At 36.7% G+C, this 21546-nt stretch overlaps 1 protein-coding gene across 1 annotated transcript; it reads right to left on the bottom strand.

Moving 5' to 3' along the window:
* Positions 1 to 12553: 12553 nt before the first annotated feature.
* LOC149783322 (beta,beta-carotene 15,15'-dioxygenase-like) lies at positions 12554 to 17935 on the bottom strand. Its single transcript, XM_089933093.1, has 2 exons — positions 17596 to 17935; positions 12554 to 15870 (listed from the first exon to the last, which is right to left on the bottom strand). Exons 1-2 carry the CDS (start codon positions 17779 to 17781, stop codon positions 14500 to 14502), a joined length of 1557 nt encoding a protein of 518 aa, XP_089789219.1. The 5' UTR covers positions 17782 to 17935; the 3' UTR covers positions 12554 to 14499.
* Between the last annotated feature and the right edge of the window lie 3611 nt (positions 17936 to 21546).

Here is a 21546-nt window from a genome sequence, read left to right as displayed (position 1 = left end):
GTAGATATTTAAATTAGAACCACGTTACTCATAACCCGCCCGCTAGACAAAGATGACACGTCCGGTTTTTTTGGTCATGTGAGGTTTCCGTACGAGTTCGTGAACCTACAAGTTTCAAATAAAGCGGGCCCCACAAAAATTCATTTTCTCTCGTTTATTTGTCGATTATCTAATTGAATCTTCACAAACTCTTGGTGTTTGTGAATTATTTCATCTTATTAGTTGGCACATTTAATTTTTTTTCATGATCTTTAGAATTCATAAAGTTACAGACACTCTGGACTATTGTGCCTTTAAACACTCACCTTAGATTAAATGCAATCGCAATATGATATCGAACGTAGAGACGGGATGGAAACGACTGATACCCCCAACAAAAACGTAATTTATAGCGGTTTGGACAGGACCTCTATTAAAGTTTGTAACCAAGAAAGTAATAATCTTTGTATATATATTTAAGTTCGCTAAATTATATTTGTAGATATTGTAATGTTAATATATACCGATCCATGTCATTATGAAGCCGGTGATGGCGTCCGGTTGTGCAACCCTGGCCTATTTTTTAATACGTAGGATTAATTTAGAATTCAAGAGCAATGAATATTTTAGCATGCAGTTCATAAATGCTGACCCTGCTAAGTGATAAATTGTGTTGGTTTGATTGTACATGAATGTGTGGATTAAAGGACAGCGCAAATTTGTGCGGTATCGTTCCTATCTTTACATGGTATTTTCACTGTCTCCAGTTTTAATAACGAGTGAAATTCATAGCGCTGACATAATTTATCTAATAATCAGAAGATTTATCAAGCATATTATACCTTCCTGACTATCATCTAATTGAAAACTCAGAAAATAAATATATGGTTAAAATAAATATTTCTTGGAAGTTTCAATTCATCAATGATCCTTCTTAATAAAATATGCATACATTTTGGCACGTGTACTAATTTTTACGGCAAACGGTAATATTCGAATAAAATAAAATCAGCGAATGACTAGTTCTTAGTATAAAAAAATAGGACAATAATTTTCAAAGTAGCGCATGGTTGTGGTAAATATGCATATTCCCGTTCATGTGTCTGTGTGTGTTTGTCTATATTGTTGCGAAATAAGGGTACTGCCATATCGCAAAATGTTGATGTCACCAAATGAAACCCTCCAAAATTAACTCAAAATTGTTGCTCAGTAGAACTTTTAAACCATTTACAGCTTCCATGTTTTTACTATAATATCCCAAAGAAAATAAATTTCACCTGTTTAAGCACAATTACTGTCCTCCACAGATGTTTTAAAACACTTACAGCTTTTAGTACATGCCTTTATAATCTATTGTGTTATAGAAAATCGGTTCCAAAACAACTTTCATGTAACTAATATATAGTGAAGCTCGTAATCAATATACTAAATTTTAAACGCTTGCTTAGCTTCTCTTTGAAACGTTAAGAACAAGAATAAATCAGTTTCTGAAACAGAAGTTGAAATTGGAACATTGTATAGTCCTTTAATTCTCATCACGACACGATTTAACATGAACATTTAAAATGGAGCACAAAACAATGAAGACGAGACACACTGACATCTCAAATAAGAGTTTAAATGTTTTCACGTGAGGACCTCTTGTCAGGTTGGCCATTTCATTTCATGTGTTAGAATGTTAACGTTTCATTAGTCATTTTATTATTACATTAATATTCTAAAAAATGTTCGTCAAAGAACAGTCCATGAATCGCATACGAGTTACTGGTAGGAAGGGTCGATTTATTAATGAGGGTCAGGTTCGTTGCATTAAAAATGGTGAATGTGGTTTTCCCAGTTTGTGTGTCGAGCAGAGGAAGGAGTAAAATCCCGTCATCTTCCCTGCTAGCTTCGGGTGTCGAAAAGAACAAAGGCTTTGTGAGGTATGTATATGGCTGGTTCCAGTACGCATCTCCAGCCCCGGTACACACGTCTTCTTTTACCAGGGCCATGTGTAAATAATCCTCTCCTTCCATGTTGTACCTTATGTCGTACACGAAGCAGTACTTTTTAGAGCGGAACTTCTCGTTGATAACTGGGAAATCAAGGTGGTCTGCCAAATCAATTTTGGATGGATATGGGAATAAAGATACTTCTACGGTGTTTTTTTGAGAGATCAAGTTTGAATCGCCTCAAATCTGCCGGTGGTTGCTTCGCTCTTGCCAAAGTATCTGACAGTACGTCCAGATCAAAGAAATGCATGGATCGAGTGTCATTGTAAGTGGCGATATCAAGATAAATTGTGTCATCTTTATCCTGATAAGCGTTGACTGTGTGAAGAAAACATATGGCATCTGTTTTCAAAATTTGCAGTTTACCAGTTTTTATATTGATGACATACATTGTAGTTCCTACACTCGGGTCACATTCAAACACATCAAGTGCCGTGAAAGTTTTAAACAATTTGATGGGATCCACGAAAAATGGCATGGCAATAATTACTGCATAATTCTCAGTCAGTCCAAAGGAATGCATATATGGAACCATATCAAAGCGGTGTATTTTATACATTATTACCAGATCAAAGTCGTATTTTGTATTCGAGAGATACTATCAGTAGTTGGGCTTTTTATTTATACTTGAAGTGTATGTTGTGCTGTTTGGAGTTATTTCAAATTACTTGGATTCAAAAGGATTAATTCTTTTTCTTCCCCTGGAAAATGCGTGCGCTTATGTGAAATTCTTGAACAGAGATAGCTCTTATAAATATTTATTCAGATTTCCAACACCGGAGTGATATATTTTGCTTCTACAAGGAATTGTAGACTTCATCACTACATATTACAGCATACGTCATCGTCTTCCATCTTGGATTCTGCGTCAGAATTCGAACTTGAGAACATTAGAACATTTTGTTATTAGGTTTTCAAAAATTTTATTCGTGGATTATTCTTGAATTTTTTGGGGGATTTGATTCTTAAAACCGTAATTCATATTTTTTTACATTTTAACAGAATTTTTTCAGGGAAATAAATTATTATATTTTCAAAGCTTGTTGTTTTCACTCTTTCTTGTGTTGTTGTTTATTCGAGCCTAAACACGTAACACCTTATTCGTGTTCCATGCCCTGAATAATTGTCACTATGTCCTGTAGGGTATGCTTTTTCCACAAGGATGTTTGCTACACAATACCCCGGCGAGTTTCGTCAACGTGTTACATGATATCATCGCCAAGTCTTCATTTAGCTCTACCGATGGACTTGGGTGTTCCATAGAATGTGAACTTCTTTGCTTCACAGCGGACGCAAGTTATAGCCATTCAAGCTGAACCATTACGTGCTTGAACCTAAATTGGATTGGCGATGCAAATAATATGAAGGCACGATCATTCGTGTACAACAGTTGGCATTCAACATGGGATACCGAACGAAGAAACATTTCACTGTCACTGACATCTCCGCACGGGCAAAGCCACTCAGGCACATCAATAGAATTACATCCGTATTTCGAAACTTTCTATGTGCATTATTGTCCCAGCTGGATCTAAACTGCTTCTGAATCTGATTATGCGATGGTTAGTATGGAATCGGTTGTACGTAACTGCACCATCCGCCGACGATCAACTTTATAACGTACTTGGAGATTTCATGAACGTGCCAGTGTTTTTGCCGTCATGTGGAGAACCTGCCGACCAGTTCTTTTCCACGATCGATGAATCCCCTGCAACTGATGACCTTGACCTGAAGCACAATAATTGTGTCGTGTACGACGATCTGATCCTTGACCGACTTGACAACCCGTTGAAGTGTTTTCTAGGGGTCGCCACAAAAATGCAGATGTGATCTATGTGACACAACGATATGCATGCAAGCCCAAAGTGATACGGGACAATCGTAATATGTTGATGATATTTCGTGGGGTTGACGCGCACAGCCTCGACAAATTTCTTGGAAATGATGCACTGGTGACCTTGAGTTTCGAAATATGTTCTAGCAGGTAACTCGCGAGCCATACAGTTCCCTCACGATTGATTTAATCATTAGTCTACGGAGCGATCTCACCAACGAGGAAAATATTGTGCCGTTCTGGACACCAACGTGTCACATGTGACTGCGATTTACACAATTGCGTCAGATAAATCAATTTAATAGTGATGATAGATATATAAAATGACGGGACATTTTCTTAAGTACTGACCGATATCGGCACGGATATTAGTCAGTGACGTCCGACTTTGCGACCTTGACCAATTATTTTAAAGGTAAGACTAATTGTGACTTTAAAATAACAACACTTATATTACATGGTTCATAAATGCTGTACACCATAATCTGTTAGTAGATGATCTTTGTTAGCGATCTCTGACGGCCTCCTTTTCCCTTTCTATTAATAGACACACATGCAAAGTACTTTTTATACACATTCTAATTCGTCATTTGCGTTGCAGAAGTTGAGTGGGAATGGGTCATAATAACCCACACTGCCAAGATGCGTTGACTTCCCTCGTGCTTTTGATTCTTGGCCCTTTTTGTGTCTGACCCATTATGTGGAGAGAATGTCTTTAAATATATGTTGCACAGTGGCTGCAGTTATTTCTTACGCTATGTTAAGGATTCGTTTTAAGATTTATTATAACGGTGCGTGAAGTCGTTAAAAACAATGTTTTGGACGATTTTTCGGGTTAGATGGGTTGTGTTATTGTTTGTGTAGCTGCTATTTTTTTCTTACGTGTTACGTACGTGTTTTTAATTCTGCAAATTTGACTTTCCTTGCGGTAGTAGAAAATAACAATATATGAAACATAAATCAGTGTCATTTTGTTCCTAAACAGCAAAAGGACAATACTATATTGGCTTGTTCACGACCTGTCTCACTGGTACATATTCCCCTCCTCGTACGTGTGTTTATGTGTGTACGAATCTATATTATTGTGAAATCTAAGCTCTGCAACATCAAAGAAAGTTTAATGTCGTCAACAAGAAACGCTATCCTCCATATTTAATTCAGAAGGGTTCTCAGTAGTAAGTTTTTAATCATTTACAGACTCGATGTTTGTTGCATGTAATAGCTTCGCATATAGCAGCTGCTTTTTCATAAAATGCATTTCTATCAAAACATGAGCTTAATTAATATGCACTCCTAATTGAATTAGACCAATATTGTACCTTATTAGGATAATGAACTTACATGTTTTGGATTGTTTATTTATTATTTGAAACTTTTACAACAATCGCAATAGAGTTTATCAGTCAGAAGGTGAAATCGGTACATTTGTCCCTGAATCTTTGCGATAAAACGTCTTGAAATAAATTTATTTCGGTTTAAGTACAGAAGACTAAAGAACACACAAATTGACCCCTACAATTCGAGTTTTTATATTACCGGTGTCAAATCTCTCTTCCACTTTATCCTAATCGCTGTGTGTGCCAATATGTAAACATTAAACATGCCATTTTCATAATTCACTGATCTTGTAGAAAATTATTTTAAAAAACATAAGTTTTCATGAATTTCCTTTATTTGCGTGGAAGTGGATGTTCTCCTGTCGTGTTATAGTCCAATAACGTATAAAAAGAAGATCTAATATTATACATGTAGGACAGTGTCATATAATGTTATACATGTGGGGCAGTGTCATATTTATAGGTTACAGCATTTATATGGAAAAATATGAACGAGATTTTTGGATGGAAATACTGCACGACCTTGGGAGTACAGTATATCAATCCGACAAAACGAGTTCATAGTTTTCCATACAAATGCAGTAACATTTTTATTATATGCTCATTTTCTTATTCTACCTACGTCTTAATTAGATAAACAAAAATACACTGCAAGAAACAAAGTGACTGAATATATGCCGTATTTCAAACTAAATACACAAGCACAGATTCATCATTACACAACAACATTATAATTGTGCACACAACTCCGTCCATATAAATTTGAACTGAGTCGCGCGCTAGACATGACTTTCGAAAGAAAATGGCGTTTTGGTCTTCTTAAAATTGAAATTTGGAGTCATATTGTGAATGGATGCGCATTGTAACAACTTTCCGTTTTGATCTGAAATGAATAGATTTTGACATTTGTTTTTGATTCTGCGAAATTTAAAGATTATGGAGTGGATTTATCTGTGCCAATTCTACATGAAATTCATCGGATTGAAGCAGCGAGGGAGAAGCTTGTTGACATCTGCAAGTGTGTGTTCTGTCATTGAATGTCTGAAATCATAATGTGGGAAAAATATGAAGTCTTTCAATTGCAATTATCAAAAAGACGTAATGGAATTTAATGCTTATTTAATTTTGAGTGCAGTAAGGAGGATGTAATTGCACGTTGAATATAGTCGAAATTATGGTACAATTTCGAAATCTGTAACCAACCTTGAGAAATCGTGACATTGCTAATGTAATTCCGATTTGCAGAATTAAGAATGTACATTTGGAGAAAATCCAGGATGTAAAACTGTAAGTATATTCTTTGCAAATTTAATTACCATCTAAACAAGACAGTTTATTCCTTGTCACTTGCATGTTATCTGTAAGGACCTTCTCTGGTGTCTATAGCTTGCCTAAATCCGAAACATTGTATCAAAAAATTTAACGCGGAATGTGCCAAAGCAGCTGGTATGCGACAGTCCATGAAACATCTGCTTTATTTCACTCAGAAACAAATTTAATCAACCAAAATGTAAAGATTCTACTACGAGAGTGTACATGATTTGTTTACAAAGTAGTTCCTAATACACTATTGGGCGCACGTGAGTTCAAGATAAAGTTGCACGTGAGTTTAATATCGTAAAATATTGCACGATTCTGAGAATGCAATGTTAACGGAGAAAAATAAATGAGCATATGATAAAATGTGATACATGCGGGACAGTGTGGGCACGAAATATATTTGTCTGAATATAAATGTATTCAAGATAGGGTCCACTGTCTGTGCGGGTCATAGCAGTGTTGTAAGAGACCTGTGTGAAGATTAATATTATAGACCAAATCGACTGTGTAAGCTAGTTATTACTGTAATCTGATGAATCTTTGTTAGTTGTGATAGTTCTACCCACCCCCCATATTATTTTGTTTCCAACATTAAACTAACCTCTAAGACCTGTCCTATTGCACATACCCGCTGGACTGAGAACTTATAAGTCAGGTACTATCAAGATGAGAACAGGTTTGAGGACATTTAGCATCGATGCCTTTGAAACATGAGATCAATGAAAGAATGAGGGCAATGGACATGATCTGTATAGTCTGGATGCAGTGTCAATGTCTTTACAATCAACTCTTATGTCATCGATAAAGACTTCCCAAAACGATGGTACATTAGCAAATGAGTAATACACTGAGACAAATGTATGTATTGGTTTAGGATGAAAACACCAAAATAGCAACAGTTGTACAATCCGTGTAAAATGTATGTAGAAGTTTCACAATTTATATTAAACACTCAAGTCAGATAAAATAGCCATGTGTCTTGGGATAGGAAGCAATAAGACCAGGAGAAAAGGCATTACTAGCATTGAGTGGGCGATGACATATATTACTAGTACTGAGTTGGCGATCACAAAAATGTCTAGTACTGAATAGGCAATCACATACATTGCTAATGTTGAGTTGATGATCACAACATTACTAGTATTGAGTGGGTGATCACAACATTACTAGTACTGAATAGGCAATCACATACATTGCTAATTTTGAGTTGATGATCACAACATTACTAGCATTGAATGGGTGATCACATACATTTCTAGTATTGACTGGGCGATCACAAACAATACTAGTATTGAATCAGCTAACATTTAGTTTGAATTCGCTTTTTTATTGGATATCAATTTTCAGGAAGTTATGGTTCCTTACAATTATGAATTAGAAGAACTATCAGTGATCTATCCATGCAGAAATACGTCGTTTTTGTCATACAGATGTTTATTCACTTGTGGGAGTATAACATGAAACATCACTTGATATTTATTAAAATAGATTATTTACTGTGCTCTAGAGAGAGGAATACAAATCAAGTGGATAACCAGTAAATAATGAACATTCATGTTACGATAAGTAAATTAGGGTTGCAAATATTGTAATGCATATAAATAACGACCGATACCTACATGCATGTAATAAATAACTTCTGCTCTTGACTTACCTCTTAAACGTTGCGACCAATTTAGAATTAAAAAAAAGATTTATCACGGGGTTATTCAATGTTCTACTTTGTAATCTATTAACGACCGTACTGGTAACCGATCTATCATATCCACGTAGTCATATTCTAATAATAAGCGCACTTAAAAAAAATACTTGATAAGCCGTGGACTTTGTCATTAACACTCTGTTAAGATACTAGGTTTTCCCTCGTGATTTAATAATCGTTGGCTCTCGTTTCATCGATTGAAATTAACGAGGATGGTTCGATGTTACACATATGGATAAATTTAAATAACAGTACAGATGTACGGAGTTTATATCCCCTATTTACAACCCATATCTCACCCTATTCAGTTTTAATCATTAGCAAATCCCAATGCGTACAAACAATACATCTTGCAATAAGAAGTCTGTTAAAGTTTGTTCATTATGCCTCTCACGCATCTGATTGTAAAGGCAAGAAAAATCTTTGTTACTGATTAATATCATATGAAAGGAAAATCAGCGATATTTAATTTAATTAACTTAAATAAGATAATCTTTCACTAGGCATAGATTTGTTGCACTTGTATCAGGATCGGATGCATATTGGAACGGAACCGGGGTATACTTCTCCCCAGCCCGTCTGCAAATGAGCGCGAAACAGCCATTTCCTACAGTAAGTCTGCATTATAGTTAGCCGGTTAAAATTATTCTATGAAAATGTTAATATTGCAAGAGCTTTCGAGGGAATTACACAAGAGCTCCCATTTGGGATTTCCGTCCAATAAATCCCTCGCTTACTTTTGAACCCATCCCCTATGCTAATTCTGGCACCACCATTGCATAATCTGCTCGCGCGCGTCCTGCCACATCACAATATTTTGATGTCGCTAAATGTTACTCTCCAGAATTCATTCAGATTTGTTCCTTAGTGGTGCTTTGGAATCATTTAGTTGTGATTTTTCTAGTATCACTTTCTAATAAAATCAATTTTACCTGTAAAACACCGTTGTTGCATGGTACATAGGTTTGCACAAACATTGAACATATAATTCGTTCCTTTCGCTATAAACTAAAATTTAGTTCAATACAGTCCAGAGACAATCCTTTAAACAAATTTTCTTTATTTGCTTACCTTTCCAGTGAAACATTTGCAACAGGATAGCTATATTTTTACAGTTTGAAGAGACATTAAGGCATGGTAAAGTTCTTTAGTTTTGCGAGGATACAATTCTAAGTAGATACAATTCTTTTACAACATAGAAGACTAAAAAGAACACAAATAGACCTTTACAAATAAATCTTAAATATTTACTATTTATGTATTAATATGCAGACGTTGAATTTGTTATTTTAATATTACATTTGTCGCAATAATAAATTCCATTATTAGATTTGCGTAGAAGGAGACGTTCTCCTAAAGCTTTATAATTCAGTAACGCACCGGAATAAGAAGTATAATTGTACATGTGGTTTAGTGCCTGGGAGGGTCATGCTGTCTTTTAGAAGGACATTCATGACGATACTTAATATTTCAATATTATTACAACCAACTCCATCTGATTGACAGTGTCTACCACACACGATCATAAAATACATTACTCTGCCACCATAGAAAGCACAGGAGCCTTAGAGCAGTTGACTACACTTACAACGTCAAGGTTATAAAAACCTTCAAAAGAACCACATGAACCAGTTAAACTGCAACCTGGGGCCAAGGCTATGAAATAGAAGCGGACAAGAAGTTGTGTCTGAAAGAAAGAAGGCAACAACACCATCACCGCCACCATCACAACTACTAACTCTATCCCCGCTACAACAAACTGTACCTACACCAATTTCTCCACCTAAACCGGCAGGACAGGAGGCAATTAAGTCTGACTGGTATCAGGCAACCAGACATATTGCCTGGGCATATACACAGGACTTCAGTATGGATGACCTATGGCACAATTCAGCAGAAATTAGAACTTTTCTGGACGATTTTAACACCCTAAACAATAACAAATGGCCCAAACTACCGAAGGAGAGGATCAGACCCAATAAAACCAGAGTAAGAAAAGCAGTGCCAAATATTAAGAAGAAAGGGGAAATGCTATTGGAATGAACAGTAAACCTCACTGCCATGATTGCCAGCCTATTACAGATTCATCATTGCCTGGACCATAAGATGGTTTCTCCAAATCATTAAGTCGTTGGATATTAATGGATCTGATCGAGCCTGGTTCGCTGAAAGAACGCCCTCGGAGATTTTATGAACTACCACAAGAGTATCCAGAAAAGAACTATCAAGCCACATTTAGGGCTACAACAATTGTCTGAATATAAACGAATCCAGTCTCGCTTGGAATCCCGATTCGATAATACTATCGATAACCTAATATCATCCTTTTACCACCTTTTTAAATTAAAACTGTACCATCTATTCCAACGTTAAAAAATGTACTGGTCCCTTAGACCGATTTTATTAGTTCTGATTTAAATTAAAATACATTATGTACCTTACTAAATTTAAGTCAAGATAGGAAAATGTATAACTAAAAGCGCGACTCTAATGACGATTGTAGCTAAAACAGAGTTGGATATAGGGAATCCCAATAATTGTATAACTGTTTACAATCTGAAAATTAGTAGGTCCAGAGTTTCAGGCAAGTTCCGGTCTACGTTTGGTTTATTCCTCCGAACCCCTTCCTTCCGTCCGACTTGGATATTCAAACAGACGAGTGTTTGGGCCGATTCCCACTCGTCTAGAAACTAGGTGCCCCGTTGAGCGTGTACGCACGGAGGTGAAGTCATTAGAGCTGTATCCAATCATGCTCTACGTCTCATAATGCAGTAGTAGACACCTAATATTTAAAACGAGTATGTGTTGGGTCCATTCCCATTCATCATATTTCTCCGTACAGGTCATTTGGGACTTAATTGTCCCACGGGGAGGAGGTTCTCGTTTGTTCCCCCGCGAATAATTAATTAACCATCGTATGAGGGTATTAAATGGTCGCGCATGCCTTAAGGTCGCATGCGACCTTAATACAATAGTCATTCAGTCAGTCAGTCTAGCGATTATTGCCGGCCGATGCAATAATACTTACCCGGCACTACAGGTCCTCAGGGCCCTAGGTAAGGCACAAGCGAATGGCTGGAGCCTGAGAGCCGGAATGAAAAGAATAACATAATTACTGGTATGGGACAAGAGTGAGTTGGCGCACAAAGACATCTTTGGGCTTGCGGAAGATGGTGATGGTAGACGGAACAGGATCTAAAAGCGCAAAGAGAGAAGGAAGGCATAAACAAGGCATACCTTGAGCATCCAGTAACCACCTTGATAGAGGTAGCTGAACAAATGACTGAATTACAGGGGTTTGAGGCGTTCCCGGAACAGCGAATCGGCGAATCACGGAGCGCGGCGAAAGTGACTTTAAACCATAGATTAGACTAGAATAGTATGGCCTGTGTTACCTAATGCTTAGAAGTGAAAGAAGAGGGACAGACGCCTTAAATAGAGCTGTTAGCTATGTGAGGAAAGCGATCAAGGAAGAAGTAGTGAAGGTCAAGACTAAATGGGCGAAGGAAAAAGAGATAAGGAAAATAAGAAGAACAGGAAGACTTCGATAGACTGAATAACAACTGGATAATGGTACAAGAAAAGTTTAAGAACATGTGGTATCCAGACTGGATACCTGAGGACAGTAAGACTAAGATGAATTTGTCTTTATCAAAGACTGAGAACATGGTGGAAAACAACTGGAGAAAATAAAAGAAGAAACTCAACATCCCTCTTTAGGGCCACTCAGTTACCACGAAAGATATACTCTTCTACTGTTGACAATTTGTTTTCTTTACGTTGTATAAGTATTTTCTTGTTTGTGTACGTTTTGCTTGCCCCCATTTACCCATTTGCCCTATACATTTCCCGACCCTATTATCCCTTTTGTCGCTATAAACCCTTTTGTCTCTATAATCCCTTTTAATCATATAAACCCATAACGTCACCCATGTTAAATTTCCCATTACCCCTATAAATTGTTTACCCCTTTTTCTATAGTAAGTCCCAACGTTTCCAAATTGCCCCACTTAACTACGAACGTCTCTGAAGAAGATCAACTAGGAATATTATACACTAGGAACATTATACACGTGGACAGTCTCTGACCGGGTCATACCAGTTTCTTTCGAGGGGTATTTGTGTAGATACAATTTTATTACAACTGACAATATCTTCAATGAGAGTGACTACCCGCGGCTATGATAAATCAGCGATTGAATAATGCACAAAAATAATTTATTTGGATAGGTTATGGATAATTACACTATAGTCTAATAGTAGTATACGATGGCATAAAAGCCGAAACTCCGTGTACGTGAACTTAACATAGAATATATTATATTAAATACTCACCTTAGATTAAATGCAATCACAATATGATATCAAACGGTATGCAAACGATATAAAAACATCAATTAACCCTAAATGGGCAATCACACATATTACTCGCCTTGAATAAACGACCATCAGCATTGCCAGCCTTCAATGGGTTATCACCAACTTTACTAGCCTTGAATGGGCGAACACCAAAATTACTAGCCAAGTAGGTGATAACATACACTGCTGGTCTTGAACGGGCGATAACCATTAACCAACGTTACTAGCCTTGAGTGTAAGATAGCCAACATTACCAGCCTTGCGTAGGCGAGCAGCAGCGTTACCAGATTTGACTGCGCAATCTACCTTGAATTCACTTCTATTCCTGAGCTGCCAATTTTTGCTGATTTAATGACTCCTACAACTACGAATTTAATGATCCAATTAATACACATCCACGTGAGGGGACAATAGTAAAATCTTTACCCATTAGATGCATATTCACTCATAATAAAACTAAATTCTGTTTAAACCCTAAACTGATACCGCAACAACAACGAAATTTATTGTGGTTTGGATAGGAACTCGAATAAAGTTTGTAACGAAGAAGGCAATAAACTTTGTATATTTATTTACGTTCGGTAAATTATATTTGTAGATATTGTAATGTTAATATGTACCGACCACTTCCTATACATTAGGAAAGTGGTGATGACGTCCGGTTGTGCAGCTCTGGTCTACGTTTTAATATGTAGGATTAATTTTGATTTTAAGACCAATTAATATTGTAACATCCATTTCATAAATGCTGATCCTGTTCAGTGATAAACTGTGTAATTTATCTCTCCTATGTGCCTACTTTGATACGAACAAAGTAAGTGGAGTGTGTTTAAATCATGATAACCGCCAGTACAAAGACGCGAGATCATGTCATGCTTTTTTCCGCTGGTTCTTGCTTAAACACATCGATACACCAGACAGATGTACACGTAGGGTTATATTGTACATGAATGGGTGGATTAAACGATGGCGCAGATTTGTGTTTTATCGTTCCTATAATTACATGTTATTTCTACTGTCTTTAATTTTAATAACGAGTGAAATTCTGACACAATTTATCTAATAATCAGAGGATGTATCAAGCATATTATACTTTCCTGACTATCACCTAATTGAAAACTCAGAAAATAAATATGTGGTTGAAATAAATCATTCTTGGAAGTTTCAGTTCAGAAATGATCCTTCTTAACAAAATCTAAGTGCAATTTGTCACGTGTACTTATTTTTGCGGTAGACGAAAACGGTAATTTTCGAATAAAATAAAATCAGCGAATGACTGGTCCTTAGTAAAAAAAAAATATAGGACAATACTTTTCAAAGTAGCGAATTGTTGTGGCAAATATGCATATTACCGTTCATGTGTCTATGTGTGTGTTTGTCTATATTGTTGCGAAATAAGGGTACTGCCATATCGCAAAATGTTGATGTTCCCAAATGAAACCCTCCAGAATTAATTCAGAATTGTTACTCAGTAGAACTTTTAAACCATTTCCAGCTTCCATGTTTCTGCTATAATCTCCAAAAGAAACTAATTTTTACCTGTCAAAGCACAAGCATTGTCCTCCGCAGATGTTTGAAAATACAGCTGTTAGTTCATGCCTTTAGAGGCTATTGTTTTATAGAGAATCAGTTCCAAAACAACTTTCGTATAACAATATATATTGAAAATTCTATCGACATAATAAGATTTTCAACGCCTGCTTAGCTTCTCGATGAACATTTTAGAACAGGAAAAAAAAAACAGTTTATGAAACAAAAGTTGAAATAGGAACATTGCATATTGATTGAATTCTCGTGACGACACGATTTTAAACGAAAATTCAAAATGGAGCTCAGAACAATGAAGACGAGACAAACTGACATCTCAAATTAGAGTTTAAATGTTTTCAAGTGAGGACTTCATATCAGGCTGGCCATTTCATTACACGTGTTAGAATGTTAACATTTCATTAGTCATTTTATTATTACATTGATATTCTAAAAAATTTCGTCAAAGAACCGTCCATGAGTCGCAAATGGGTTACTGGTAGGAAGGGTGGATTTAGTAATGAGGGTCAGGTCCGTTGCATTAAAAATGGTGAATGTGGTTTTTCCAGTTTGTGTGTCGAGCATAGGAAGGAGTAAAATTCCGTCATCTTCCCTGCTAGCTTCGGGTGTAGGCAAGAACCAGGGCTCTGTCAGGTACGTATATGGCTGGCTCCAGTACGCATCTCCATTCCCGGTGCACACGTCTTTTTTAACCAGTGCCATGTGTAGATAATCCTCTCCGTCCATGTTGTACCTTATGCCGTACACGAAGCAGTAGTTTTTAGAGCGGACCTTCTCGTTGATAACTGGGAAATCGAGGTGATCTGCCAAATCAGTTTTGGATGGAGACGGGAATAAAGACACTTCTACTGTGTTTTTTGAGAGATCAAGTTTGAAGCGCCTCAAATCTGCCGGTGGTTGCTTCGCTCTTGCCAAAGGATCTGACAGTACGTCCAGATCAAAGAAATGCATGGATCGAGTGTCATTGTAAATGGCGATATCAAGAAAAATAGTGTCATCTTCATTCTCATAAGCGTTTACTGTGTGAACAAAAAATATGGCATCTGTTTTCAAAATTTGCAGTTTGCCAGTTTTTATATTGATGACATACATTGTTGTTCCTGCACTCGGGTCCCATTCAAAAACATCAAGTGCCGTGAATGTTTTAAACATTTTGATGGGATCCACGAAAAATGGCATGGCAATAATTACTGCATAATTCTCAGTCAATCCAAAGGAATGCATGTATGGAACCCTGTCGACGTCAATGTTCACAATCTCTTGTCTTTCAAGGGCAGATTTCACTCTAATGAGCTTTATCCGGCTCTTTATCTCTGGGATAGCGCTCGCGAGCGTTACAAATGTAATAAACGAATTCTTGCCATATTCCGCTAATGGATGTGCCGTACTCAGTGTGATTATCTTTTCCAGTATTGTGGCATTAGGTACTTTGGGTTTGATGTCTTCGATCGTTAAGAGAGAATTTGGGTCAAGCTCGTAACAGTTCCAGTAGTCGCTGACAGCAACGTAGCTTCCTCCAGGGTAACGATAAACGTTGACGTTCATATTGTCGGCGCCATTTATTATGGTTTCCATTTTCTCTGGGAGGCTAAATGGGGGATTCGTACCGTCCAGTGTCATGTATGGAGCTATATCATTTCTGGCAAGAGATTCATTATACGATTTTGAACGGATAAACCTCGTTGAGAATGCTGCATGTCCATTTCCAGTAAACTTCCAACTGGACAATTTGGCATAAGCATCCAGTGTATTTCTAAATTTTCTTTGTCCGAATTCGAATCTCCCTAATCCGTTTTTTATCTGTAAAATAACGAAAATACCTTTAAATCTGTAAAATGGTTCCTGCAAGAATAAGTTAACCTGAAAGGATTTCTTTGGAGATTTGTTTACATATTTATCGCAGCTGTAGGATTCAAAATCTTCAAAGCGATAATAACAAGTACAAAAAGCTAAATTATCGACACCCTTCTTCTCCAAACAGTAGGACGGGAAATACATTCCTCTCTATGTAAATTTTCTGTAACCACTTGAAACCTGAGAACGTGTAACATCAGAGGAGAAACACTGATTCAGTGAATGTGACCTTTGAGCATTTAAGAATGTATATTATGTTTGCCAAGAGTTTAAAAAAAAACCTGTTTAAGGAAATAACACCCAGAAGCGCTCTTGAATATTGACATAATTGGAGACATAATTTCACATGTGAGTACCTTATCAGGCACCAACTTTTTTGGCAAGTAAATCGCCCGAGAACACTCACATATTAACTTATCGCTTTTATACGTTAACAATCGTATGCAAGAACTAGTGTCTCTGTGTTTTCTGTTTACTTAGATTTTCATTATCCTTTCATTAACACTCTTTCATATTTTCTTTTCTTCAAAAGCTCATATTGATTTCCAATTACAGCTTTGGTTAAATTATTTTAAAATTGAATATTTTCGACTTTCTGTTGCAGTGAGTACTTTATTTTGATTAAAGATCATTTCCCCCATGTACTAATAACATTAGTGCAAAGAGATTTGCATTTTACACACACACACACACACACACACACACACACACACACACACACTTTTAGAAATGAACATCAATGTAAATTCAAACGTGGCACGATATAAGCTATGAAAAGCGTACATGACGATGATTATTAGAATTATGTCATTATGATGACAATGATTTTTATTATTATTATTATTATTATTATATGTAGACATGCAGCATCATGTCCCACCCAGTCACATTATCCTGACACCAGGCCGACCAGTCCTAACATTAACCTCTTAATGCTGAGCGCCTAGCTAGATAGCTGTTAGTGCCATTTCTATAGGTCTTTGTATTGACTCGACCGGGAGTCGAACCCACGACCTCCCGCTTCCGAGGCGGACGCTCTAATTACTAGGCCACCGGAGCGGTCACAAAAATGAGAAAACCTCTAAAGAGAGATAATTAATTTGTAACACACCATTCAGTCAGTTTCAGACAATTTGACAAAGAGTGTATTCTCATCAAATACTTTACAAATCGTACAAATAATGTGGAATCACCAAGTCCCCCACCCCCAGAAGAACTTAAAAAAAGTTGCAATGTCTATTTCAGCAACATAAACCAGATTTAGCGTGAAGCCGTATGACGACAAGATGCTTCAAACTGAAAAATACGCATGAGAAATGATTTGATCAAATTCTTTCAGACATCAGATTTAACTGGTTGATATATATATATATATATATATATATATATATATATATATATATATATATATATATATATATATATATATATATATATATTCTGCCAAATTAGCTTCATATATAGTACTTTTTGCTTGCGATAACTGATATAAAAATTGAAATATAAAATGCAGTCTCCCCTCTCATTTTAAAATGTCACACCTCGTAGAGGACTGCCAATTTTACAAGAAAACGAAACATCTCAATTTGTGTCATGAATATTTGTAATAGAAATTTAGTAAAGTTGTGGCCTGCAGTACAAACTAAAGTATCCAGTCAGATGTTTACTTACAAGTGTTCCCTTGAGCCATGGAGGGAGTGGTTGGTCAAACACAAGAGGAACGTCCTCCATCTCCTCCAAATTTGTCATGAAGAAAGGAGTCGAAAGAGGATCGATGTTTTGAGAGATGTTAATCTCGGAACCCGTCACCATGGCCGCCATGCACAAAATAACCACACAAATTGCAATTAACCCCATTTGACTTGGAATCGTAAAGTTTGATTCAGACGATGTAATTGTAATATGTTACAAAGCAATGAACTTTTAAACAATTGGCCAGTGTCAGTGATCACTACAATGAAAACTCCTCCACCCCGGTGATTTATAACGAAATGAGATTGGTGTGGTTAAATGTTCATCTTTGTAACTGTGATATGGATTATTGGGGTGTGAAATAGGACTTTGGTCAAATGCAAATCAAAATGTACAAGCAATGCGATAGAACATATCACTACATTATCGTGCCAAGTAACTCCGTATAAACAGATGAATACATCTAAGAATGATGATGCAGTATTTGCTTGCAGATCGTGGGTTACTGTATTCTTTAAGTTATAAGAAAATCGTATAAGCTAGACCCTGATCTGCCGACGCCTCATTATGCAGAATGGCAAATCTGGATCTACTCTATCAGCCGTCGATCAAAGGCGCATTTCAAGTAAGCAAATAATGTGAACATCGCAGCAATATATATTTGTAGTAGATGCTACCATCTGAGGCGACAAGAAGTGCATTTTCTAATGTGAAGTCATGGATATCATGGAAGAAAAAGATTGTGAACGAGGATAAACGTGACACCATTCTGAAAGCCTAGTAAAATGCTTTTTCATCATTTTACATAAAGAATAATTATCAGCAAAATTCAAACTAACAGCACTAAACCTATGTATCACACTTGACAGTTCTCTCTCAATGCAAAAATACGTATGAACACATGCAAGGTTGCATGTCTAAAAATGAGACGCATCAGCTCCATTGACAACTTTCTTTCCCTAGACGCCTTCTGAATCATTTGTGTTCCTTGGTTCTTTGAAGCAGTAGTAGTAGTAGTAGTAGTGGTAGTAGTAGTAGTAGCAGTAGTGTTGTGGCGGACTGTCTGGTTGGTAAAAGAAAATTTATTGCAGGATTTTCTTTATTCGCTTAGAGGGTACCTCCTAGCTTCCATTATGGATATACCCACACTATTGGCAGGAAGTGGAATAATTTACGAACCAGCCTGCCCCTAAGCAATTCGCATTGATGACTGGGTTCGATGCTAGTATCTGCGAGCTTGTTTATATTCCTTGGCTGATGTGAAACTAAACTGTTCAGCATTGCCAGGATTGGGTAAGCAGGCTAGACATGTGTTAAAGTTTACGTAAAAACTTAATAGATTACTTTATTACCTGTTTAAAAGATTAGTACTTACATACATATCGAAATATTGCCAATATTTCCAAGGTAGGTCTCAAAACGCGTACAGTGGGCAACGCACAACATAATGTGTAAATTCGTTGATACCAGATGCACCATGTCCAAGACAAGGAAAAAAGAAATAGTCCTGCCCTGTTTCGCATAGATCTATTAATATTTAAAAGTTAAGACCTATGAAGAAATAGTTTCGAAACTGATTCAAAAAGATGTTGATTCAGCTGAAGAAATCTAAATATGTTGCAATTTTACAGCTGCAATCATCAAAATTTTTACAAATGTTCAATGAGATTGAACCGTATTTAAACACGATTGTCAATAAACAAATATGTGTCTGTGAACTTTCAATTAACTCAAAAATCATGTTTGCGAAACAACGTGCTCAATATGGTGAAAAGGCTGAGAAAGTACCTTTGTTCCCAGATTCAGACCAATTAATAGAATGAAAAGGGGTGAGATCGATAAAATACTTGAATGTTTATTCATCATTTTATATACCAAATTTGTATTGGAAATAAGTGATACATGTATGATGAATGTTTCATACGATTTAATATCTGTTACTGTAAGTTAGACAAATGATGCGATTGGTTTGATAAATCTTGCTTAAGTGTGTGTGAGTTTGTGTGTGTGTGTGTGCGAGCACGCGTGTGATTTCGATTTTTAATCGAAGCTTTAACAATTTTTCAGTCATATCGCTACGATATCTGCAGTGTGACAGTTTATGGTGATATCTAGCACTGAGGCATCATGCCGCAGACATGTAGCATGATGTCCCACCCAGTCACATTATCCTGAAATCAGGTCGACCAGTCCTGAGCGCCAAGCGATGCAACTGCTAGTACCATTTGTGTAAGTTTGTGGTATGACTCGCCCGGGGTTCGAACCCGCGACCTCCCGCATCCGAAGCGGACGATCTAACCACTAGGCCACCGGAGAGGTCTGTATTGCTAAAAAAAACTGAGGACATCTGGATATTTGAAAATGAATGAGATATATCCGTACATGTACGAGATATTGGAAGTGGAAAATAGCAGAACTGAGTCAAAGATGACATGCATCGGCAGTGCTTCTGAGAGAAACTACATCAAATCAGTTGACCGCTCCGGTGGCCTAAATGGTTAGAGCGTCATCTTCGGATGCGGGAGGTCGCGGGTTCGAGCCTCGCAGAATTATGCCAAAAATTATAAGAATTGAACTAGCAGCTGCCGCGCTTTGCGCTCAGTATTAAGAGGTTAGTGTTAGGACTGGTCGGCCTGGCGTCAGCGTAATGTGGCTGTCTCAGACATGATGCTACATGTCTGCGACAGGATGACCCTGTGCAAGACATAATCATAAACTGCCACACTGCAGACATCCTAGCTTTATGACTGGAAATTTGTTAAAACAACAATAAAATCCAAATCGCGCGCGCGGGCGCGCACACTCACACACACATACACACACACACACACCATAATAACAAAGAGAGAAAAGGACATGTTTACTTGTTGATCATATATTACCATGTTGGTCTAAATGACTAAACAGATGAAAGGTACCATCAAATTAGAATAAAAAAAATTTCAGCATTATAGTAATAGCAGAAGCACATACAAGAAAAAAAATAAGTCTGTATAATACCTTTTATTTTCTTATCTACACCAGAAAAGTATCAGAAGAAAAAGAATAGATATTAAGGACAACTAAGTCAATATAATTCCTGATGAAGGTTCAGTTGTAAAATTCAAAAACAATGTAATCAACACCAATTAAACGTTCAGTATGTTCTGTATTATGTTCTTAAGAGCGTCATTGTACCTGTGAAAATACAAATTGATACAAAAGTTCAAAGAAGACCAGGCTGCATTCAAATATTTTACTATATCTGGGGCAAAACTGTAATTCGAGAAGTTTCAGCAATTAAGACAAAAACCTCCAAAGCATGTGTTCACATACGGTGCATCTGTGAGAGAAAAATGACACAATACAATGTTCGATACCAAGATCACTTTATAGAAGTACAGAGATTCCTGTTAATATACGAATGTAATCTGGATTTTATTATCCAACACACATACCATTCAATGTGTTTCCGTTGTGATATCCATCTGTTCAGCAAGATATTGGTTAAAGAACATCAATATCAAAAGTGTCAAATACTACCGAACAATGATGAGAAATATTTTCGATTCAGTAACGATTCCAATGCAGATATTGCTATAAAAGAAGGATAATAAACAGCAGTAAAAAGGAAAATCAGACCTGACATATTTCCAATACTAGGGTAAGCGTGCCACAACGATATAGAATCACCGTAACACTGTACTCCTCAAGCAAAACAAAAATCTCAAACACTAGGTCAGGTTACCAAGTTGGTTGATAGTAACACAATATAGACACAGCCTTATAGTTACCATTGGGTTTTCCTGAGTTATCAGGTGCAGCGTCGATTTCTGAAGACCATAAACAAGGATGCATTGCAAATCGGTTTTCCAGCGAGGACTGCGTATAAATTATATATATATATATATATATATATATATATATATATATATATATATATATATATAT

The sequence above is a fragment of the Sinohyriopsis cumingii genome, chromosome 14, assembly GCF_028554795.1.
Source record: "Sinohyriopsis cumingii isolate HCF-2022 chromosome 14, ASM2855479v2, whole genome shotgun sequence".
NCBI lineage: Eukaryota > Metazoa > Mollusca > Bivalvia > Unionida > Unionidae > Sinohyriopsis > Sinohyriopsis cumingii.
Note: the sequence above shows the minus strand (reverse complement) of the source record. Positions and strands in the feature narration are given on the sequence as shown.

What these genes read in the sequence shown, in the direction of transcription:
- LOC149783322 (XM_089933093.1), bottom strand. Translation starts at nt 17,781, where the DNA reads ATGGGGTTAATTGCAATTTGTGTGGTTATTTTGTGCATGGCGGCCATG. An exon ending in CATGGCTCAAGGGAACACTT is followed by an intron (nt 15,871 to 17,595) that starts GTAAGTAAACAT and finishes GTTATTTTACAG; the next exon opens with ATAAAAAACGGATTAGGGAG.